This window comes from Rhinolophus sinicus, linkage group LG11 (genome assembly GCF_036562045.2).
Source record: "Rhinolophus sinicus isolate RSC01 linkage group LG11, ASM3656204v1, whole genome shotgun sequence".
Lineage (NCBI taxonomy): Eukaryota > Metazoa > Chordata > Mammalia > Chiroptera > Rhinolophidae > Rhinolophus > Rhinolophus sinicus.
Genome location: NC_133760.1, coordinates 6799437 through 6824542, shown reverse-complemented (window position 1 = coordinate 6824542; position 25106 = coordinate 6799437). Strand labels below are relative to the sequence as shown.

General features: G+C 46.5%; 1 protein-coding gene across 2 annotated transcripts; it reads right to left on the bottom strand.

Annotated features, from left to right (window-relative positions):
* Positions 1-818: 818 nt before the first annotated feature.
* CRX (cone-rod homeobox) lies at positions 819-10744 on the bottom strand. Of its 2 annotated transcripts, none has more exons than XM_019752587.2 (4): positions 10675-10744; positions 5669-5803; positions 4610-4761; positions 819-3395 (listed from the first exon to the last, which is right to left on the bottom strand). In XM_019752587.2, exons 2-4 carry the CDS (start codon positions 5766-5768, stop codon positions 2769-2771), a joined length of 879 nt encoding a protein of 292 aa, XP_019608146.2. In that variant the 5' UTR covers positions 5769-5803; positions 10675-10744; the 3' UTR covers positions 819-2768. The 2 variants fall into 2 exon arrangements, with proteins under 2 accessions (XP_019608146.2, XP_074172276.1); XM_074316175.1 differs by lacking the exon at positions 10675-10744 and adding an exon at positions 9285-9389.
* Between the last annotated feature and the right edge of the window lie 14362 nt (positions 10745-25106).

The following is a 25106-nucleotide window of genomic DNA, read 5'->3' as shown; positions in this document are numbered from 1 at the left end:
CATGGACCAGTCTTCAGGACCACCTATTTAATATAATAATCTCATTTATTTCTCTCAAAGTAGGTTTTCTCTATGCCCCATGTGGGGAATCTGAGGCTAGGATAAATGAGTTGCCCAGAAGTGGCTGGGTCATGTTCGGACAGCAAGTCTGCCTGACCCCATCAATCTTGTGTTCAACTCCCCCGCCCCCCAACACCCACACACAAATTTTAACCTAGGATTCAGTGATTGAGAGGAACAGAAACAGAGAAAGATGACTTAGAGTTGGAGAAACAGAAAGTCAGAGGCAAAGGAAATACGAAGAAAGAGAAAAGAGAAAGAAGGAAAATGACAAAAATCCAGCAAAAAGAAACAGGGACCTGGGAGTCTGAGAGATAGTCTGGAGGAAGAGAGATAGAGAAAATAAGAGACTGGAGAGAAACGGTGGGAAACTGAAAGTGACCGAGGGACAGAGATGGAAGAAGGGACAGGTGCAGGATGAAGCTGCAGAGGGTTGGAGGCTGATGGGGAGGGTTTTATCCTCACATGAGCCACTGAGGCAGGAGGCATAATTACCACCCTCTTGCCGAAAGGGAGACTGGGAGGTCATGTGGGTAGAAGCTGGCCGTCTAGAACCCACGTCCCTGCTGAAATGGCTTTAGGGAGATAGCAAGAAAAAGACGGTGACCAGACAGAGGAAGCACGTGGGTGGGCCCAGGCCCCCAGAGACAGAGGTGAGAGGAGAGGGAAGGGACAGAGCAATTCCTGTTTCTACCTTTCCGGTCCTTCCGAGAAAACAACAACAACAACAACAACAACAAAAAACACCCAGACTTAAGCAGGATTCAACATTTTAATCATTTTTCACTCTGAGAGGGGCCGGGGAAGGGACCGAGCTCCAGGAAATGGACAAGGGGAGAACAGGGGGCCTGATACAGAATGAGGGAGGCCCCTGGCCCTTTCTTCTGTCCTCACTTCCCTTGTCACTTTTCCTGGCTTTGGGAAGTAGACCCTTTGACATCCCGATGGACAGCTGGAGACCCAGAGTTTAGGACCTGGACCAGAAAAAGGAACCTGGAACTTCCCAAACAAGTTTGATTCCTCACTTTGTCCAGCAACCAGAGAAGTCTCGGATGACCCCAGTCTTTTGAAGTCAGACGGTGTCCTTTGTCCGCTATTACTTTCCACCCTCCTTCAAATCCTCTCCAACCCCTTATCAAGCTGCCTTTGAATTGTTTGCACAAGACACGCCCTCCTCTGTGAATGGCAAACTCCGTGGGGCAGGACAGAATCTTGTTTATACCTGAGAACCAGCCTCCAGCACCGAGTGTGGGAGTGTCTGCAAAATAAGTACCTGACCCGCATTCTGGTTTCAGATCCAGAGCACAGTGTCCTCTCCTCCCTATCCCTCCCTTGTGAATTTTCTCTGGATCCCACATCCTGCACCCCAACATGTGCCATCATCCTGTCTATCCTTTGTGTCCCACACTAGACTCCGAGTCACTCCTGGGTTTAATGTCGCAGAGCCCAGCATGACTCAGGCCCACGAGAGAGGACCAAGTGGTGCGTTGAGTAAACCCTTTCTGTGGGCTCTAATGGTCGCAGTGTACCCCTCGGGGGTCCAGACAGTGGGGACCTCTCCTGGCCTGAACCCAGAAAAATCATCTGATGCCTCCCAGCCTCTCTTCACACTGTGCCTTCCTCCTGACAGGCCTGCCTGTGCTGGAGACCTGGAGTCAGCTTGTATCAGCTCACGAGCACAGATGGCACACGTCTCTTCCCAACTCCGAGTTTGGTGACTTCAGACGGGTGCCTTGAACTCAGCCATAGTGGGAATATTTACACCACGGAAATTGTCAAACACTCCAAATCAGGGCGTCCAATCCCACCATCGAAACTGAAAACAAGAAAATCTAAAACAGGGATTGTCTATTTGAAATGTGAGCCTGCCTCCAAATCTGTTTCTCCCTCACCCCTTATCCTTTGTATATTTACAGATGTCCACCTACTCTTGTCTTTGAAATACCCTCAACTATAGCTGGCGTGTCACATGTAACTACCACAATTTCTCCAAAATCTGGGTGAAATTCACCCTAAAACAAAAGAAAAAAAAAAAAAAAGACATGGAACAGGCAACTTGCCTTCCGTTCTCCTACGAAATGTGTCCATTTTCAATGTCCGAATGAATGAAAAGTTGAATGATGAAGTGTCTTTAAGAAGAAATAGATTTATAGCAAACAGCCCCCTCAACCTACCGTGTAAACCTGATATTTGTGAAGTCTGTAAAATTGCCCAATATGTATCCTTAATTTAACTATCTAATTGGCCTAAGGTTCCGTGATGGAGCCTCTGAAAGTCTGGTTTTGGAAGTTCTAGAAGGATCTCTAGCTATATGCTAAGGAAGTGTCCCAATGGAAAGTTAAGGACTTGAGCCTCCCTACTTGTTTGTTCAAGGGCATCTGGATTCTGACCTAAACATCAGCCCCAAATCAACCATAAAGTTTAATGTCATTTCATCTTGGGGCAAGTGCTCATCACCAGTTTCTGGAGTCTGGGGCTCGTGGTTAGAATGGGTGTGAGACGGTGCTGGGCTGAGAGAATTACTAAGCCCCACTGAGCTGCCCCAGGAGAGGGAGGAAAGGGGTGGGTTGTGTTGAGCTAAGCTGCTCATGAAGTCAAAGCGTCCACAGCCCTTGGAAGGATGACCGGCCCCTGCTGCTCTCTCAGAGGTGCTGTCCAAATACCTAAGCTGCGGGCAGGCAGATTTAGACCAGAGATGGAGGGAGATGCTACAAGATCTGAAACTTCCAGGCACTCTGATCCTTGTAGTCCAGAGGCTCCATGGGGTTGTAGGCGAATTTCCAGGTGCCTGTGGGGTCCTTGAATTCCAAGCTGTCCACAGGGCTGTAGGCGCTGTAGCTCTGGCCTGACAAAGATGTGGGGGACTGGGCCAGGGAGGGTCCCACGGGGGGGCCCGAAAGGGGGCTGAGAGCCGGGCCCCCCAACTGGGGCACCATGGGAGAAAGGTAGGGATCCAGGCCACTGAAATAGGAGCTGGGAGACCCATAGGCTGAGGGGGAAGAGCAGAAAGCAGAGGCTGGGGCGTAGGTCATGGTGTAGGGTGCTGAGGGGAGAGAAGGCCCTGAGGCCACGGGCAAAGGGGACTCTGAGGCCGGACTCCAAATGGACACAGTGGCCACAGCTGCGGCGGGAGAGCCTGAGGGGCCAGGTAGAGGGGGGCTGTAGGAATCTGAGATGCCCAGGGGGTCTGGACAGACATCCGTGGGGGCTCTTGGGGATGTGCCTGCCTTCCTCTTGGCAGGACGAGCCTTGGCCTGTGTCCCTGGAGGCTGCTGCTGCTGTTTCTGCTGCTGCCGCTGCTGCCTACATTTAGCCCTGCGGTTCTTGAACCAAACCTGGGGGTTAGAGGGGAACGCCCGTGGATGAGTGGGGAGGAGGCCCAGGCAAGCCCCCATGGTGCCCAGAAATGATGCTGCTTATGGGTGAGACACACCAGAGTCACACCGCTCCACTTTGCAGTTATAGGGCACTCCATCCATCCATCCATCCATCCATCCATCCATCATCCATCCATCCATCCATCCATCCATCCATCCATCCATCCATCATCCATCCATCCATCCATCCATCCATCCATCCATCCATCCATCATCCATCCATCCATCCATCATCCATGCATCCATCCATCCACTTATCCACTCATCCATCCATTTACCTATCCACCCACCTTCCTGTCTGTCCACCCATCCACCCACCCACCCACCCACCCACCTACCCACCCATCCATCCTCTCATTCATACATACAACTGTACATACATACATTCATACAAACACACATGTATCCATATCCATTCATCTAATCATTTATATACACATAACACATTCATCTAATATACACATAAATCATATATAAATATATACATACAGTTGTACACACACACATATATTTAACCATCCAGTCATGAGTACATATATACAATCATACAAGAAAACACATACACATTGGTACATGAATCATACATGCATCCAGTCATACAAATATCCAATCATGCAAACACACACACATATATACATTCATCCATTCAATCAGTTAATAAACATGCATTAACCGTCTTCTACTGCTCTGGGGATATACATCAGTGGAGCTGACATTCTACTTGAGAGAGACAGATTATAAAGAGTAAATAAATCACATAGTATTTTAGAAGGTGATAAATACTACGGAAGAACCGATTAAGCAGGAAAGAGGGAGCAGTAGAGTTGGGGATGTGGGGAAAGATTGCAACTTTGAATTCGACCGCCGGTGGAGGCCTCAATGACTTGATTGGTGGGTAAAGACTTGAACAGGTGATGGGGAATAAACGTTCCAGGTAGAGAGAACAGAGAGTGCAAAGGTCCTGAGGCAGGAGTGTGCTTGGTGGGCATGCTAGAGGAAGACCCAGGGGCCAGTTGGCTGGAGCGGAGCAAGAAGGGTAGGAGCATTGAGATGAGGCCAGTGAAATAATGGGGGTAAAGGGTTATTCTGGCCTTTTATGACTGTGGCTGCTACTCTGTGGCTTCTTTCTCCTCCCATCACTCTGGGTCCCAAGAAGGGCCGGAACATCCCACCTGAACCCTGGACTCAGGCAGATTAATCTTCAGGGCCACCTCCTCACGGGCATACACATCCGGGTACTGGGTCTTGGCAAACAGAGCCTCCAGTTCCTCTAGCTGGCTCCGGGTGAAGGTGGTCCGCTCCCGCCGCTGCTTTCTAGGGGCGCCTGGGTGGGGAACAGGAAAATGGGACCCTCAGGTGACCTGGCTCCATTCTCTTCATCTGCTGGTGTGAGTCCCTGAGGGTGTGTGGGACGCTCGGAAACCCCTTCTGTGTGTTTATCTGCCCTACCCTTCTGGACCTTACTACGCCTCCCTGGGTATGGGGTCCCTTTTTGCCTGTCATTTTGGGGCTCGTGCCTCACCCCGAGGTGAGCTGGCTTTAGCCATGTACGGAGATGTATGAATTTGTTTTTTGGTCCCTTTCTAATTTCTTAGACACTAAAACATGCCACTGTGGATGTTCAACCATTTGTAGCCTATACAAGTGGCAGATCCATAATGTCCAACTTAATGAAAAAACAAAACAAACACAAAACAGCTAAATAACAATGCCACCAAAAGTACAAAGAGGGCTCACTTCTCTTAGAAATAAAGCATTTCTGGGGGCGGCCAGATGGCTCAATTGGTTAGAGCATGAGCTCTGAACAACAGGGATGCCGGCTGGATTCCCACATGGGCCAGTGAGCTGCGCCCTCCACAACTAGATTGAAGGACAACGACTTGGAGCTGACAGGCCCTGGAGAAACACACTGTCCCCCAATATTGCCCAATAAAATTTATTTTAAAAAAAAGTAAATAAAGCATTTCTAACAGATGGAAATTCCTCTGGTTCCTCTTCCAGATTGTTTCCCTCTCCCTCACGCCAGAGGGAACCACTATCCTAAATTTCTTTGAATGTCTGTATGCTTTCCTGAATCCCTAAGTAGTGTTTTGCATGGAGTAGTGTTTTGCATTTGCATATGGCCCTGATGTCACCTCTGTAAGTGCCCATCTTCTTCCTGAGGGCAAGGGACTCCAGAGGCCCCCAATAGATGGGGGCCAGTCTGGGGTGGCAGGGAGGACTGTACTCACTTGGGTAGGAAACAGCTTGGTGCATCAAATCCACACCGGAGCCACTCAGAGCCAAGGCGTTGACGGAATAGTGGGGCCCCGGGTTCATATACGCCATCATGATCTTCCTGGACACTGGTGCCCAGGTCAGTGGGCCTGCAAGAGAAGGGGGGAGGGGCTCAAACACGCCCTGTTACCGGATGGTGACAGGCTGGCTTAGGTTCAAATCCTGCCTCAGTCTCTTCTTAGCTATGGGACCTTGGGCAATTTCTCTCGCCGCTCCGTGCCTCAGTTTCCCCACCTCTAATAAATGGCCCGCTGCTTAGGGTCCTCAAAGCTTCACTGAGACACTGTCCATTAAGCAGAGCTGAGGCTATAATGGACATCGTAAATAGAAGCTCTACTTTCTGCTCTGTCCTTTAAAAAATCTGATCCTGCCATTTCCCTCTCCAAAATCTTTTCTTTCTGTGACCCGGGAAAAGATGTTCAACCTCACGCAGAATCACGGAGAGTAGAGTGAGCAGCTGTCCCCGGTCTGCCAGAGACAGAAGTTTTTTAGAGATGTGGGGCTTCTGGGTTAAACCCGGAAGAGTCCCAGACAAACCAGGCTGGTGCCTCACCCTGAAGGTATTAAAACGTCAGCAAGCGATGATCTGCCACAACCATTTGTGACCCATTGGGTTGTATGTCTGTACTAGACGGATGGACATAGTTATGTGTGTATAAATGATTAGATGAACGGATGTAGGGATGGATATATGTGTGTCTGTAATGACTATGTGTATGGATGATTAATGGGGAAATAACTATTCATTTCTGGTCCTTGAATTCATCTCTGAAATAGCTGGTTTCCAATAACTTAAATCAATCTTTGACCTGTGTTTATTACATATGTGTCTTAGAGTCAGGCAACAACAATAATAGTAATATTATTATTATAGATGCTATTATTATAGACACAAGATAGGGTAAAAGTGGCTGCCTTGGGAGGTGTGCTATATCCATACATTATTTTTGCAGTTTGGATTACTTTTTAACCATATATATGTGTCACCTTTTCAAAAACAGAATATAAACTCTAAAAAGAAAAGAAAAGAAAAAGACATGAGAACCTTTCCATGGCCCCTATCCCCTATTGCCCTCTTTAAGATGTCTCAGAAAACCTTGCAGCTTCTCTGGACACACACAAGCTGTTCCCTGGGCCAGGAATGCCTCTCCCCAGCTAACCCCTTTCCTCCCCCATGGTTTCAGCTCAAATATCACTTCCCAGGGAAGCTGTCCCACACTCTCAGCTGGATCTCTCTCTCTCTCTCTCTCTCTCTCTCTCTCTCTCTCTCTCTCTCTCTCTCACACACACACACACACACACATGTTTTCTCTCTCCTGTTCCTCAAGACCTTGCATGTATTAAATATGACACATTTTAACTTTGTTTACCTGTCTGTCTCCCCCAGCTCTGTCAGAGGAGTGCAAGGACTAGGTGTATTTCCATCCCTGCTCTGTCCCTGGCACCAATAAATATTTGAAAAATAAGTATATGAATAAAAAGTAGACGACATGTATTTCAGCTCCTACTCCTTCCTTCTCCCACTGCCCATCCTTCTCGTCTCTCACCTGGGAGACTTCTATTTATTATAAATTAAGGACCTACTGTCCATTCTGTAAATATTTTTCGAGGGCCTACCATGCTCTAGGAACTAGGGATGTGGCAAGAAACAAGACATGCAGCATCGCTGCTCTCATGAGTGAACTTCCAGACTTGAGTCAGAAAAACAGACCATGAACAAAGAAGTAGATTTTTTTAGAAAATCAACATGCTTTCAGAGAATTTCAAGAATTCTGGGAAAAATTAAGTGGAATAATATAATAACGAGGTTTGGAGTGAGGGTGACACATCTAATTCAGATAAACGAACAGGGAAGAGCTCTCAGTAAGGAGGTGACCTTGGAGCTGCCAAGTTTCCTAGGCATGAGAAGGTCTCAAGGTTGAGGCTTTTCCAGGCAAAGGGAACAGCAGGTGCAAAGGCCTGGAGACTGGAATAGTTTTTTCTTGTTGGAGGAGAAACAAGGTGTCCAGTGTGACTGGAGCAGAATGATCAAGGGGGAAAGTGGGCTAAGATTATGCAGGACCCGATGGGAAGGTCACTGGGGGTCTCAGTGCTGATAATAATAAAAACAAAAACAACATTAAATCCTAAGAATCTATTGGTGTCCTAGGAAGGACCCAATAATCTTCACCCTGGTCGTCACACCCTTGACTTGTCCTTTGCACTGAGCAGGGCTGACGTGTGCAACCAGTAGGATATCGCAGAAATGACCACATGACTTCCGATGCTGGCTCTCCTTCTGGAGGATGCTCGAGCAGTCCTATGGAAAAGTCTGTGTGGTGAGACACTGAGGTCTCCTGCCAACAGCCATGGAGATGAGCCCCCCAGTCAAGCCTTCAAATCCAGCAGCAGACTCTGAGCCAGAATCATGCAGCGAGGCTACTCCTGGATTCCTGTCCCTCAGAAATCGTATGACATCATACGTTTACTGTTTCACATTTACCGGGAGGTTTGGGGACGACTTGTTACGCAGCCACAGATAACTCATACACAAGCCTTTTCTATGCAGGATATCACTGAGTCCTCAGCACAACCTAGGGAGGTAGAGACAGCATTTCTATGATGCAGATGGGAACATCTTCAGGCTCAAGTGCCATGACTTGCCCAGGGTCACACACAGGCTGTGGTTGGGGACCCAGGATTCCTACCCTGGAGAATTCCTGAAGGCCCTGTTCTCCCAGTCCCCACCCTGGATTCCCTCTGTCCTCTCCCTCTTCTCCAGTTCCATCACAACTGCCAGACAGAGTGGAAACAAGCAGAACTGTGAACCTGTCCTGCTAGGGACAATTTGCGGGGCCTGGAACAAAAGCATCAACTTCTGATGTCTTCACCATCGAATCCACACCAGGTTATCCCACTAAGTGGCTGGCCTTCTGGAAAGCCTAGGTTTCTCTCACTGGATGATCCCATCCTACAGGTAGGGAATCTGAGCCTCTGGGGGAGGCAGGTACTCACTCAAGATCAAGCAGCTGATAGTGATAATGACCTCTAGGACAGAGGGTTTGCCCGCTCCTCAGACATCCGATAAGAATTTCATGGACAAGGTGTCAGCAAAGAATAATAACAACAAAAATAAGATCAGACACCTGGTGGAAAGCTTTCTGTGGCTTTGGCAGCAAGGTGAGGACCTCAGGATTTCTTCCCTCGATAGACACTCAGCTAAAGGCTTTGTGTGTCTGATTTCGAGGAGCACAGACAACACCTATTGATATTGACCTACAATATTGACCTTATGTTGGTTCACTCGGCAACCCTATTATCCTGCTGAGTGAATTTCAAGGCAATGGTGCTTCATGATCCCAAAGAGTGGGACGAGGGAGACCACTGTCCCTGCCTTAGGAATCAACCTGTGGGGCCATGGGCTGGTGCTTCGGGCTCTTGGGGTTCAGCAGCCACTGGGTCCAGGTTCCCACCTGGGCAGGTGCTCTGACAGGTGAGCCTGAAGGCTGGCACACACCTTGTGGATACTCATGGAGATCCTCACATCCTACAGGTGGGGAAACTGAGCCTGAGGGGAGGGGAGGAAGTTACCTGCCTCAGGTCAGGCAGCTGATAATCCAGTGAAAACTTCCTACAAGGTAGGTCCTGTTATCATCCCACTTCACAGAGGAGGAAATGAAGTCTCCGAGAAGTAGAGTCCCCCATCCTGTACACACGTCAGCAGCAGAGTCAGAGCTGAGCCAACACCTGTCCCTGAGCCTGTGCCCTTCTGACTGCCAAGCTACACGGCTTCTTAGGATGCTCACCACAGCCCCACGGAGCTCAGATGTCCATTTCTCAGATGAGGAAACTGAGGCTGAGTGAGGTTCTGTCAATTCTCGAGGTGACACAATTCTCCAGGGGTGTGTGGCACAGCCGGGAATAGAACCCAGATATCTCAGGCTCCAGAGGCCTGCTCTTGATCCCCAAAACAACCTGCGATCCCCCAGAGCAGAATGAGGCTAATGCCCTCCCATGCCTGTGACAGGGGCTTCCCATCGCTTGTCTGACTGGATCATCGTGGCTTCTTATCATTGTCCCCGCTTTGCAGATAAAGAAACTGAGGCCCAGAGAGGTCACATGAAGGGCCCAAGATACAGTGAGAAAGGACAGGTTTTACACCCACCCTCATGTGGCTCCACTCCAGGCCTTGGCGAGACACCCCCAGCCTCGTTCAAGGTCAGATGTTTGTGGTCCCCATGGGCTCCACCATCAGTGAGACAAGGAACTGAGATGCACATATCACCACCCAAGACGGGACATGGGGAAAGCTGGAGCCTGTGGGAGCAGTGACATCCCCAAGTAATCAATTCACCAGCATTGTGATCCCCAACTCATCACATCCTAGCCCCTTGGGCAGTCAGTCGACCCTTCCTCTCTCCTGATGCAGCCACAAAACCTTGGCCCTCTGTGTGTCACTTCAATTCTTTTTGTGTCATCCACTCATCTATTCAACAAAAGGCATCCCGATCACGGGCCAGGCACGGGAGGAAATCAAGTGGGGAGATGGGCAATTAATGCATAAATACACAAATAAAGAGAAAGTTTCAGGCAGTGATAAGGTTTATCAACAATGCCACAGGGAGGTGTGCTAGGTGCCTTCAAATGGGTGAGGAGCCCCCGGCACCGGAAGCTGGCAGAGTTTGGTCGTGTCACCACACCAACAAGCCATCCGTGAATCCTCCAGTGTCCCTATGCCATGGGCCAGCTCCCCCTGTGCACCCTCACTCTCTCCTGCTGCAGTCACAAGCCACCCCCAAACATCAGGACGGAACCTCTTTTCCATGTGGCATTGTTCTGGAAACATCATACCCTCTTCATCAGCGCCTGTGCGGGACACTGGGAATAATCGTGACTGAAACAAACACAACTTCTGCCTGCTCCTGTCCCCTCTCTTGCTCCCCCTCCCTCCGTCCCCTCTGGTGTTCCTGCAGACGCTCACCTTCAGGAAGGAGGGACAGTGCCCACGTCCAGGGCAGAGTTGTCAGATGGCAGAGGCTGAAGGAAATGGGTCCTCTCACATGCAGAGATTTTAAGCCCAGTCTGGGAGTGATGTCATTCGCTGTGGCCTGGATCTCGGAGGGTAATCCTGGCCCGGGTGGGGGACTGGACTCGGTGCCAGGAGGTGACATTGGTTGGGAGGGGGAGGGGCATCCGTCTGCCTAATCCCCTCCTCTCCACCGTGACTCCTTGGCAATTAGGCTGATGGGGAAGCGAGGTCCCAGCTCCTGCTGTGAGCAGGAGACCCTACTCCTCAGAGAAGTTCTCCCTGAGGTCTAACTGGTGTCCCTCCAGCTTTGGCTACTGTCCCATCAAAGAGGAAGGAGAGACATGCTGGGTGTTCCTGAGGAAGCATTTGAAAAATGAGGGCACAGGGCTTTCTGGATCCCTCTACTAAGTCACCCTTTCTCTCCCCAACAATCTGTCTACCAATTAATTCATCTCTGCTCTGCCCCATTATTCTCTTGTTCTGCCTCAGTTTCCTTTCTCTCTCTCTCTCTCTCTCTCTCTCTCTCTCTCTCCCTCTCTCGGCCTTAGCCTCTATCACTCTCATCTCTGACCTTACTGTCGCTTCATCTTCGGACATCAGCTTCTTGCTCTTCCTCTTCCCCTCTGTTCTCTCTCTCTCTCCACATGTCTTTGGACTTTTTTGGGGTCTCTGTGCCTCAGTTTCTCTTTTTTGGGGGCCTCAGGCTATGCCACCTCTGCCAGTTTGCCTGTGTGCCCCTCTCTCATTCTCCATCTGTTTCTCTCTGTCCCTGTCTTCATTGTTTTACCTGTATTTCTGTCTTGGTCTCGCTTATTCTCTGTCTCTCATTCTCTGTGCCTCTGTCTTTGTTTTGGTTTTAGCATCCGTGTCTTTCTGTCTCTCTCAGCTTCTGTGTCTCTGTCCTGTCTCCCTGTCTGTCCATCTCTCTCTGTGACTCCAGCCTATGCTCAGTACCTTTATCCTTTATCCAACCTCTTAAGCTCCAATCTGTTCCTGTTTCTTTCTCTTTTTCCTTGCTTCTTCCTCTGATTCTTGCTTTCTAACTTTTCCTTCATTTCTTTCTCCCTGTCTTGGTACCTTTCTTGTTCTGTACTTCTAATGGGCCTTATTTCTATCACCTTCTGTGTTTTCTTCTCTCTGTCCCTCTCTCTGTGTGTCTCTCTCTGAGCTCCTGATGCCCACATGGGTCTGTTCTGCTTCCCCACATCCCCTCACGCATGCACCCACAGGTGCACACGCACACATGTGCATAAGATCATGGTGATCCCACCTTGTGGCTGGGTCCTTGTGTTTCACCATAAGGGTCCCTTTCCTTCTTGGCCTCTCCCCAAACCCCTGCCAGGAGAGATTAAGGCCAGCAACCTGGCTGGGGAATCAGGACAGATTTTATTAGCTTGAAGAGACAGGAGTGACAGGGAGAGAGGGAGGGGCCATCTGACCGTCAGTGACCAGTCAGCAGGCTACTTGATGGGAGAATCCAGTCCTATAACAGAGCCTCCTGGCCCACTGGAGCAGGGAAGGAAAGCTGGCCATGCAGGAAGAGGGAAGAGCCAAGAGGTCTTTGCAGGTTCTTTGGAAACAGTATCAGCTACTCTATGTCACCTCCTCCTGGAATTTTGGTATTAATTGGTTCTGGGGCTCAGAGTCCCCCCCAGGGTGGGAGGGTGTGGAAAGGTGGGTTTCAGAAGGTCACGCACATGGCCCTGGGGTCAATTAAACTGAGTACAAATCCATGGTGGATCCCTTGGGGCAAGTTGCTTTCTTTTTCCATCTATACCCAGTGACTCAAGAGGAAGTCATGCATTTTGTCTTTCCCTCCCCATTTTTCCGTCACCTCCCACATCCCACCCATCCAATGTCCTGTATCTCTTCTTTGAGAGAACTGTCCTGCTGAAAACTACAAAGCACTGCAGGGAGAAATTAAAGAACACCCAAGTCAATAATGAAATATACCATGTTCATGGATTGGAAGACTCAATATTGTTGAGATGTCCATCCTTCTCAGACTAATCTCTTGATTCACTGCAGTCCCAATCAAAGTCCCAGAAGGATGTTTCTATAGAAATTGACAAGCTGATTCAAAAGTCTATATGGAAATTCAAAGGATCTAGAATAGTTAAAACAATCTTTAAAAAAAAAGCATTTGGAGAACTTATACTACTTGACTTCAAGCTTTATTGTAATGCTACAGTAATCAGGACAGTACGGTATTGCATAAGGGTAAATAAATAGACCAACGGGACACAATAGATGGTTCAGAAATTGACCACAACTTTATGACCAACTGGTTTTTGACAAAAATGTCAAAGCAAGTCAACAGGAAAATCTTTTCAATAAATTGTGCTTGAACAACTTAATCTGTCTCTCACACAATACGCAAAAATAAATTTGAGATAGATTTTAGTCCTAAACATGCAAAAGCAAAAGTATAAACCTCTTAGAAAAAAAAAAGAGGCAAATATTTTTGTTACTGGAGAGTGGGGCCCTTCTCAGGTTGGCCCTCACACTGGGGGTCAAACCTGGTGGCACCTGGGCAGAGTGTGAGCTAGCTTCCCACAGGCCTCCTGGGTGAGAGGCCGGAATCCCAGCTGCTACGTTTCCGGAGGTTGGGCCCATCTCGATGTGGTGTCCAGGTTCTTGGCCTCTGGAGCAAAAAATTGAATGAGACACAGAGGTAAAGTGGTGAAAAAAGTTTATTAGAAGAGATAGTGCACTCCACAGAATTAGGAGCTGGCAGAGCACTAAGAAGAGCAGCTCAAGGCCCTTTCTTAGCGAGGGTCTGGCGGTTTTATTTCTTTTCTCTGGGCTGGGCTCTTCCCCTCCAAATGCAGGACCACTTGATTGACACCTGTGATTGATGAGTGGCTGTTACCTCACCTTCTTAGACTGTGCATGTTCCTTCCCAGAGTTCAGTCTGTTATAACATTAATGAACTTCTGGGCATATGTATGATATTATAATGATGGTATAATGAGACTAGGATGAGATGGAGGTCGTTGTAGCCCTCTACTGCGCAGGACCAGTCTAATTTATGGTCTTTTCGTCTCCTCACAGTGGCTAATGGTTAGGGCAGATAAGGGAAGAATTTGGGAGGTCTCCAGGCGGTGCTCTCCATAGATGGTGTTGGCCGTGCAGGAATGCAGAGACCCAATTACCTTTTCTAACTGCCTGCCTTAATTCTCCTGAGAGATGTGATCTCCATAAATCTCTATGGGAAGTTGAAGGACGGGAGGTCTCTTCTTCTGTATCTGCTTCAAGCTGAGAAGCGGGTAGAGCTGTCCCTACCTAATGGGGATTCATGAAACTCTTGCCCTATCTGATCTTAAATAAAAAGAGGGGTCTCATATCTGCCTTGGTCAAGGTGCATTGGAAGCCTCGCTGGGACATAACTTGTATCCTGATGGTCCCTACCTGAGGAGAGACAGAGGTTAGTTAATAAAGTGAAAGCGCTGGCTCCAGGAGTAGGACTTGGAGCCCAATTATCTTAACTTTACCCAGCGGTTAGGTATGGACTGGCCTGGAGGAGTATTAAGACCCATTTGGTCTCTGGGATGGTGTTTATTTATCCAAGAGTTAGGTCTGGAATGGCTTGGGGGAATGTTGGGCTACAGTTATAGCTCACAGGCTTTTAAGTAGTTGTTAGGCAGGGGTGCGAGACATTCTGTGACTTAGGCTAGGAACAATCTTTAGTTTAGGATTCAGAAACTGATTAGAAGAGAGATTAAGACCAGGGTCTAAGGAGCTAAGAAACTAGGGCAAAGGTGACTTAAATTTTCTATAGTGAGGGAAGCTTAAAACTTTTGTAGTGAGGGAGCTCTCCCATATCATTTTCTTTACCTGGGAGTAGGCAAAGTTTTCTTAGGACACAGAAAGCAATAACCATGAAATAGAAAATTGATAAACTAGATTTGATCAAAACTAAAAAAATTCTACTCTTCAAGAAACATCATTAAGTTAAAGAAAATGTTAGCCACAGTATTTTAGAAAGTATTTGCAAAACATACAGCTGGTAAAGACCTTATATCCAGAATACACAAGACTCCTTCAACTCAGTAATAAAATAGTGGCAAGAGATACATTATAAAAGATATACAAATGGCCAAATGCTCACACACACACGACAGCACCGAACATTACTTGTCATCAGGGAAATACACATTAAAACCTCAATGAAATACCACTACATGCCCACCAAAATGGTTAAGACGAGGCTGATATCACAAATGTTGGTGAGGGTGTGGAGCCACTGAAATTCTCATACCCTGCTGGTAGGAATGTGACAATACAGTCACTTTGGTTGTTTTCTATAAAGCTTAACTATTTTAATCCTATAAATTGATCCAACTATTCCACCCCTAGGGGCAGTCATGGGCTGCATAATGACGTTTTGGTTAACAACAGACCCGCATATAACAGTGGTCCCATAAGATTATAATGGAGCTGAAAAATTCCTATTGTCTAGTAACTTCGTAGCCATGTTACGAAGGGACAAAGAAAAAGAAACAAAAGCCATACGTGTTTGTGGTGACGCTGGTGTAAACAAACCTACTGCACTGCCAGTCGCATGAGAGTATAGATATACAATTATGTCCAGTAAGACTTGGTAATGACATTAATAAATGATGGTGTCACTGGTTTATGCATATACTGTACTATTAATCGTTATTTTAGAGTGTACTCTTTTTACTTACATAAAAAAAAAGTGCTGTAAAACAGCAGGCCGTGTTTTGCCAGCAGCAGCCTCATGCATCTTGTGTTTACAGCATCTCTTGATGGCACCATTTTCTCTTGTGCTTGATTTGATCTCATGTTGTTTTGTAGAGTAACATGCTCTGTGGGCTTGTAGCCTAGAAGCTATAAGCTAACCATGTATTCTAGGTGTGTAGTAGGCTAGACTATCTAGGTTTGTGTGAGTGCACGCTATGATATTCACGCAACGATTAAATTGCCTAATGACACATTTCTCAGAATGTAGCCCTGTCTGTCGTTCAGTGGTACATGACTATATTTATCCAAGAGAAAAAAACATATGTCCACAGTAAGACTTGGACAGCAATGTTCATAGCCACTATTCTTTTTTTTTCCATGCTGGTCTCAAATGAGAAACCACTCAAATGTCTATTGAGCTGTAAAAGGATAAACTGTGACACAGCCCTAAAATGGAATACTACTCAGCAATTAAAGGGGAACAGTCTACCGCGTGTACAACATCATAGATGGTCCCCAAAACATGATGCTGAGGGAAGCCAGACACAAAGAGTGCATCACAATTGTATGTCATATTGTGATTTATAATAAGAAATATATCTTTGGCCTTGGTCCCAGTCCTGTCACAGAGATCTTAAAACCCTTGGAATTTCCTGTACTGAGAGTGATAAAGGTGTCTTTTGTTATGTTAAACAGGTGACTTTTGGAAAGCCCCTAGGTGACTTGTATGGGCTGGTTGCCAGGGGAACCAATGCAGGATTAGAGAGTGGGAATTTCAGCCCCGCCCCCACACCTCCCACTCTCTACCTCCTGAGATGTGAGAGGGCCTTTATGTAGATTGAGCTCAATGGCCAATGGACAGTGATTTAATCGATCATACCTATGTAACGAATCCTCCATAAAACCCCAAAAGGCTGGGGTTCGGAGAGCTTCTAGGTTGATGAACCAGAACACATCCACGTGCTGGGGGTGGGGGAGTATGTCACATCCTCAACTGCCCAGGGACAGAAGCTCCTATGTTTAGGACCCTTTTGGACCTTGCCAAATATACTGCTTCAACTAGCTGTTCATTCGTACCCTTTAATATCCTTTTATAATAAACTGGTAATCTCGTAAGTAAATATTTTCCTGAATTCTGTGAATTGCTCCAGCAAATTAATCGAACATGTGAAAGGTGAAATAAAATGGAGTCACTTATGTCAAGGGTTTTAAAATGGAACTGGGAGACCTTTAAGGAAGTGAACCTTATGCACACGTCCTTACCAGCTGGAAGCGTGAACTTCTGAACTGAGCCAAACCAGATATTTCAAGGACTCTACAAAGAACACCTGCAACTTGCTACAGTAATGGACTTTCCCTTAGTGTTAGCTTTAGTGACCACTCATGTTTAGTCAAGACTAGCTTTCTGCCTCCAACACCAATCAAAACTCTTTCAAAACAACGTATGCAAACATTCTTTTTTTTCCCTTTTTCTCTAAAAACTCCTGACTATTGCTACCCAAATCTGCATACCCAGAATTGCAATTTTTTTACCCCAAATAAACACTTTTACTTGATTTGTTGACTGGCAAAAATAACTCTCCAGAAAAATCCATAAGAAAAATGGTTTATTCAGCAACAAAGAAAAAGAAACAAAAACCACCACCTTAGCGCGGGAATGCACACCTCTAACCTGAGGCTCCAACTGGCTCCCACGTGAAGAAGAAAAATAATGACCCTGGTTCCAAGATGGCTATTCTATTTATTAGCATCCCTCCCCTGGAAGTTACCACAAAGTTTAACAGGAAGTCAGGACTAAAGAGTTAACAAGGGGCCCCGCTCCACCCACAGTCCTCCCAGCTCTATGGTTAAGCATTCTGAGATGCCAGTTCACTTTTATTAGATCATTGCTTCCTAATAATTTTAGGTTGACAAACTCAATGACAGGGTCATGGGAACCTCCAATTTATAGCAGGTTGGTCACAACTTGCCAGGTGGTCTGAAGGGGGCAGGGGAGTCTTGTAAGACTGAGCCCTTAACCTGTGGGACCTGACACTGTCTAAAACAGTAATGTAAATGGAGCCCCTTTAAAACGGAGCCAAAGCAGCCATCGGACTGTTGAATTGCAAAATTCAAAAACACACAAAAAATTTTAAATCAGAAAATGGTTGCCAGGAGCTGGGGGGAGAATAGAGAATGGAGAATGACTGCTAATGCGTATAGGATTTCTTTTTGGGGCAAGGAAAATGTTCTGGAATTAGCTAGTGGTGATGGTTGCACAACCTCATGAACATACTAAACACCACTGAATTGTACTGTTTGAAATGGTGAGTTTTATGGCATATGAATTAGATCTCAATATTTTAAAAAAGTCAGAAAAGTAACTGCCTGGAGATGAGAGGTGGTATTGACTGCAAAGTGGCATTAGGGAACTTTTTGGGTGGAGTAAATGTTTTATATCTTGATAGGTTACATGGGAATAAGCATTTGTCAAAACCCCTTTGAGAACAGCTGCTTTTCCGGAATAAAAATAAATGAATAATGAGACAGGCAAAACACAAATGGATCTCACAACCCTAATGCTGAACAAAAGCCAGGCATCAGAGAGTATGCAGGGGCCCAGAGAGGGGAGAGAGGGAACAAGGGTATGGTGTGACCCCATTTATAAAAATGACAAAACCTGGCAGCCCGGAGCTATGACGTTAGAAATCAACATAATGGCTGCCATTGGTGGGGGGAGAGGGAGCAAGTGAGGGGGACATGAGACTGGCTTCTGGGGGGCTACATGTTCATTTCTTGTTGTAGGTGTTGCTTAGTGAGTATGCTTACTTTGTGAAGATTTATCAAGATGTGCTTTTCTTCAGATATAAAAGAGATGCAGATAGATATGTAGAGATATACATACATATGCATGTTATTATAGTATACATTTATTATTATATTTTACACATTATATTTAATACTCCCTGGGCTCTAACAGGGTTTGCAGAACCTGTGGTACTGGCCCAGGTCCTGGGGGCGTTAACCCTGTAGTGACTGGACCATCGGGACACACAGGATTCCCACAAGACGGGGCCCTTGACGTACATAGGGATTAGGTGACCAAACAACCCAGTGTTCTTGGAACAGTCCTGGTTTAGCATTGAAAGTCCCACTTCCCAGGAACCCCTGAACCCAGACAAACTAGGAGAGTTGCTCTCCTGCTTTGGAGCAGGGATATTGGAGGAACTCAGGAGCACGTTTCAATGTAACAACTGTAACCTCTATACTGGTGTGTATAGTGGGCAAATCGTCAGCTCCCAAGGTGAGGATTATCAACTCTGTCTTGATTGTTTTTAATTTATCATAAACCTAAATCCTGATTTCCTACCCACTCTCCCCTCTCTCTCCTTTTGAGGGTCAGAGGGGATTCTGGAGACTGGGAAAGTGGGTACATATGTAAGGGCCTGGGGATGGCTGACCAAGGCCCTCAGAGATGACCTGGGGGTTCCTAGCCTGGCAAAGTTCTGGAAGTGTCTGACCTGCCAGGAATCCATGCAGAGCCCTAGGGTCTCTGACATGAGGTATCTTGCAGTTTGGGGGTGCAAGTAAAGCATTAAAAAAATTTAATACAGAATTTTAAATCCATTTAAATATATATATTTTAAATTCCCGTTTTAATTTCTAATACAGGAAACAGTGAGTGATATAACCAACATCAACAAAAGTTCTCTGTGTCCTCAGCAACTTTCAAGAGCTGGAGAGGACCTGGGGTGTGTTTATCTGGATGGAAGTGCCCTTCAGACTCTGGGCCATGTGTAGTAGGGCCATTGAGGACACAGTTTTGATGGACAGACAAGCATAGGCCCAAATGATTAATTGTTTCAATTAATCATTGGCTGTGTGTCTCTGGACAAGGCACTTATTTCTCCGAGTCTCAATTCTCCTCCTCTGAAAACCAGAGTTGATAATTCTCACCTTGGGAGCTGATGATTTGCCCACTATACACACCAGTATGGAGGTTACAATTGTTACATTGGGGGTTAACCCTTTAAATGTGTCCTGCACAGCCAAGGAGTGTGTCCCTGTTCCCCTCACCCCTTCTCTCTGCCCTGACTCCATCTCCCACTTCCTCTGCCGCCTCCCTGTGGCCGTCCTGGCCCCTGGGTCTCCCCACAGCCGGTTCTCTGACCCTGTCCTGGTCCCACTTAGCAAATGCTCCAATCCTCTTAGGCCAGGCCAGCCTCAGCAGAGCTGAGAGAGAATTAGATCAGATTTGGGGGAGGGACACGCCACAGGCTGTGGAGGAGGGGAGAGGACAGACTGCTGCGATAGAATGGAAACTCTTTCTGGTTATCTGAACCCCACAAGGAGGCCTGAGACTTCTCACACACTGAGATCCCAGCAGGACACAGGGGCAGCAAGAGGGGAGTCCGGGGTCAAAAAGAAGAAGATTGAGGACAGGAGGAGACCCAGGGGGAGAGAGGGCACCTAGAAGCCGAGATGACTTACTCCCCATGCCTGGAAAGTTTCCTCACTTTGGCTCTCACCTTCATGGTCACTGGAGAGCCTCACGCTTCTGTCTAAATTTTCACATCTCTCCTTTCTATAGGGGCGCCATTTTCTCCTCCAGAATTATTATTTCTTGGCATGTGTGGTTTTATGGGCCAGATGTTAGCAGCTCCACCTTTCCCCAAGGCTCACAGAGGTTGTGGTGAGGACACCCTAGGGCTGCCCTGAGGAGCACCCCCAGACTCCCTTCGTGTACAGAAGATGGACACTGGCTAGACTAGAAGTTTCCATAGGAGAGGAGTGTGGAGCCCCTGAGGGCAGTCAGTTTTTCCTTTAGCATTTGATGAAAACTCAGGACCCCTCCCCAAGGACACTATTCTGCAGAGAGCCCCAGGAACTCAGGTTCCACAAACAATTTTTCTAGAACCTTCTGCATAGGGCAAGGGTGAGACTCCAAGAGGCGCTCATGGAGGCAGAAAGCTGTTTGGTCAGGGAACCAGCATTATGTTTAACTCTTCCCACATACCTGGCACTTAGCTGGGCAATTTCGGAACTCCCCCACCAGAGTAGAAGCCAGACTTTGTAACACCTTTGCACAGCCTCTCCCTTACAATTCTCAGTTGACTTTTGACATCCTCCTGTGATTCTTTGCGTAGTTACAGGCTAAAGTCACCTTGAACACCAAATCAGCAAATTCATTTCTGCTCCTACATTCCTGTCAGCCCTTGGTCACATTTTCATCAGCCAATCAACACATCATCTTGTCTTATATGTGTTTCTATTTAAAGACACCTTATTTAATATATTGTTAATTCTTTCACGTTGAACTCACGGCCCACAGCACTATAAGTCGTGCTTGAAGGAAGCTTATCTGACACTTTTCTTCTCCGTAAGGCAGTCACAGCCTCCTTGCATTTAGGGACAATGACAGCACTTCAGCAGCATATTTGGGGGCCATTGGAAGCAGCAATATCACCAACAAAAAGCACGAAAATACCATATGACCCAGCAATTCCTCTCCTAGGTTATATCCAAAAAAACTGAAAGCAGGGATGCAAACAGATATTTGTACACCTATGTTCATCGCAGCATTATTCACAACAGACAGAGAAGGTGGAAACAAGCCAAGTGTCCATCAACGGATGAATGGAGAAACAAAATATGGCATATATACAATGGAATATTATTCAGCTATGAAAAGGAATGAAATTTTTATATATGCTACAACAGGGATGAAACTTGAAGACATGCTCAGTGAAATAAACCAGACACAGAAGAACAAATATTGTATATTCCACTTATATGAGGTACTCAGTCAAGTTCATAGAGACAGAAAGTAGAATAGAGGTTACCAGGGGCTGGGGGGAGGGTGGAAGGAGGAGTTTGTGTTTAATGGGTATAGAGTTTCTGATGGAGATGATGAAAAATGTTTAGGTATAGAAAGTGGTGATGGTCAAACAATATTGTGAGTACATGTAATGCCACTCATTTGTATGCTTATGAATGGTTATAGTGATAAAAATTATGTTATATATATTTTACTGCAATTTTTAAAAACACAAACATACAAAAATTGTGGCACTGAATATACCTTGAAAAGGACATCTGTCTACACTGTAGGAGCTGAAACAAGAAGACAGAGTGTTACCTCGCTCGAGGTCAGCAGGGAACACCCAGATATGGAGTCTGCAAATTATGAAGATTGACTATACTTCTGAATGAAAGAGGAGGCAGAGAGTGATGTCTAGAGACACAGAGAGGACCTTCAATGAAGAAAGACAGTTAGGCCAGAAGGTTCTAGAAGGCAGAGACCAACTCCGCCAATCCCCTCTCTCTCCAGATGCCTATTATTGTCTTTAGAGCCCAGCTTGCTATTCCTTGCCCCCCCCCCCACTCCCAAGGAACCCCCTCCCCCACACAGAATGATGCCTCTCATTGCAAGGAGGGCGGGAGGTGTCTGGATGTCTGTGGGCATTTGGGAGCAGGAAACAGAGATGGGTCAACTACACTGGGAGGCTCAGAATCAGGGCTTGCCAAGGTGGAGGTTGCAGAGGGGATCAAGGAATTGATGGGTGGGGAGAGAGAGTCATTGCTTCTGTTCTGATTGAATCAAAAACCAGTGGATGAATTCCTTCCTCTTAGCACACATTTCTACCGACTTCCTTCCCGCCTACTCTTTTCTGCTGAAGCGGGGATTCTGGGCCACAGATGACTTCCTGGGAATTGAACAGCAGTCTGGGAAGCCCAAGGAGGACCCCTCAGGAACTCCTGCGCCCCCAACTGGCCCTGAGTGGGCTCTGCGCCTCTGGATTTCCATCCAGCTCTGGAAGGAGTCAGGTCAGAAGAATGGAGGGCAAGTAAATCACATATCCCCAGAGATAGAAGTTGTCCTTGTTTGCAAATTAATAATAATAATGATAATAATGTAGTAATAGTAAATAGAGACAACGAACATTCAGCATTCCTTATAATCCCCGGGTAATTAACTTCTGCTGGGTATTTTGTTGTTGTTATATATTTTGTTTGTATATATGTATGCGTGTATGTGTTTTTCGCATGTGATAATTAAATATGTACCTTCTCAGAAATGAAGTACCTGCTTGAGATTACTCCATGTCAAAAACTGCAGACTCATTCAACCATTAGTCATCAGCTTTGAGCTTTTCTCACTGTAGACAAAGGGATCAGGGAGGAAAAAAAAGTCTAACAAGGACTCTGTGTTCAGGATACATTTATTTCAGCAGAAGAAAGACAGACTTCCACCAGGCAAACAAACAAACAAACAAACAAACAAACAATCATGTTGAAAATCTTCAGTTAGTAAAAGTCCTACCCCTCATACCTTTTAATGGTGAATTAGGATTCCACAGTCTGAAGTTGCCAAGAATTATTGAATTATTGGTTTACTCATGGCCATGAATTAATTCAATGAACTCAGTTCATTGATAGTTCAAAAATATATGTTTCTGCTTGTTCACAGTGGACAGATATTCTCCCAGGATAAATCTCTTATGATAAAGCCATTGAGTCAAAGTACCGTGCACATGTGACCCTTAATCAAAAGTTAACAACTCAGCTTCCAAAATCTCTAATTTTCAATTTTTTTTACCAGTCTATAGTCCATCAATGGCAAGAGAAGGTCTCCATCCAACAACCCACCAGGTCTAGATGCAATCTATTTATTTATCTTGATCAACCCAGTGGCAATAAAATGACCATTGCACTCATTTATTACATTTTTTATTGATATATAACCATGTAACATAAAATGCACCCATCTGAAGTATAAAATTTAATATTTTTCAGTTTATTCACAGAGCTGTGTATCCATCACCCTATCAATTCGGGAACATTTTCATCACCCCAAATAGAAACTCCATACCTATCACCAGTGAGTCCCAGTTTCCCCCTCCCCCCCAGTTCCCGGCAACCACTAATCTGCTTTCTGTCTCTATGGATTTGTTTATAGACGTTTTGCATAAATGGAATCCTACAATATAAATGGAATCCTGACCTTTGTGTCTGGCTTCTTTCACTTGCAGTAATGTTTTCAGAACTCACCCATGTTGCAGCGTGCATCAGTATTTGATCCCTTTTTATGGTTAAATAATATTTCATTGTATGAATACATGCTGCTTTGAGCTTGTCCATGTATTTATGCCTTTATTGGCCAAATAAATTGCTTTACTTCAAAATCTTTAAAGGCAGAGACAGTGCTTTCCTGGTCACCACTGACTTCCCAGCATGTTTATAAGGTGTGTCACCTGTTAGATGAGAAGAGTTGATGGATGTTGGTACTTTCCACTATAGAACGTTAGTAGCAGTTCAGTATTATGAGCTAGATCTATAATACAAATTTCTGCGTGTTTTATTTAACTTTGAATTTGATCTCCTAGGTAATTTCCAGTTCCCTGGACTGTGAGACTTGTCAGCCAGGCCTACCTTAACCCCTGACCCCGTGAGGGTCCTGCCGTGAGGAGATGAGATCACCTAGGAGTATGGACAGGACAGATTCCTCTCCAGTGTCCTCCTGATGGTCTGTGGCTGAGGGACATTAACAGATATCACCAAATCCGTCTCAAAAAACAACCTACACTCTAAAAGAGTGAAAGGCCAGCAAAATGTTACACCTAAATTCATTTCAAAATCAGAAAGAAGGTGGCCTCTAGTCACATCTTAGAGACCAACGAAATTTCTAGATTATCCCTTGTTGACAGCAGGGTCATTGACTGTTTTGATGACCAATGTGTTCCCAGCTGCCCAAGAAACAGAAAAAAATGTCCTATATGGTAGAATGCCACCGTGAGATAGGAAGTGACAGTTCAGAGTGTGAGGTAAATCTAATCATGAGATCACTTTGCTTTGCTTCTTTTTGTATTCAGTCACCTAGCTAACTGTCACTTCCACTGATTATAATAAAAGTCCTCTGAGGGTGAGCATTGGAAGTTGTACTGTCCCCTGACCCAAGTCCCCAGCAGCCCCTGGACAAGTGAAGAGTCCAGTCTGGTGTTTAGACGCGGGTCCATGCAGCTCCGAGGGGCTGGTCTCAGGGACCAGAGACACACAGAACAGACCCAGTTCATTCATTCACAAGAGAAATCTGCAGCTGCCCACCTGCAACCCGTCCCACCTTTATTGCAGAGGAAAACCAGCCCGGACACCAAACCATGGTCAGGGGCAAGGTGTGGAACTCTCCCCATGTCCAGGGCCTGGGGAGACAGTTGGAGAATGACCTGGAGAAGTGAGAGTGGCCCCTGGGGACTGGGAGGAAGGAGGCTGCAGGATGGTTGGGGCAGGAGAACATGGTGGCTGGACAGGGAGGTGGGAGAGGTGGGGCTCCCAGGACTGGGAGGGAACAGGACGACCCCTGGCACTGGGGGGCCAGAGGGATTGTTTCATGAGATGGGGACCCCACATCGAGGCAATGTCGGGTCCCCTTGAGCTAGAGCCCCCATAGGGCAGGACCAAGGCTGTCTTGCCATTGCGGTTGCCCAGCCCCCAGGACAGGGCACAAGTGCAGTAGCTGCTCAGTGAAAGGATTAATCAATGATTAGGTCCCCTGCAGAGGGCGGGGCTTAGGGTGGGCCCAGGGAGGGTGGGTCCCAGGACCCTCAGGGCATGCCTGGTGGGCTGAGAGTGGAGATGGTATTTAAGCACCAGAACTTGGGAACAGAGCCTTAAACGCAGTGGGCAGAGCAGGAGCCAGG

Coding starts and splice junctions, on each gene's coding strand:
- CRX (XM_019752587.2), bottom strand. CDS start 5,768: ATGATGGCGTATATGAACCCGGGGCCCCACTATTCCGTCAACGCCTTG. Junction 4,762..5,668: donor CCAAGCTGTTTCCTACCCAA/GTGAGTACAGTC, acceptor TTCCCCACCCAG/GCGCCCCTAGAAAGCAGCGG. Junction 3,396..4,609: donor TGCCTGAGTCCAGGGTTCAG/GTGGGATGTTCC, acceptor TCTAACCCCCAG/GTTTGGTTCAAGAACCGCAG.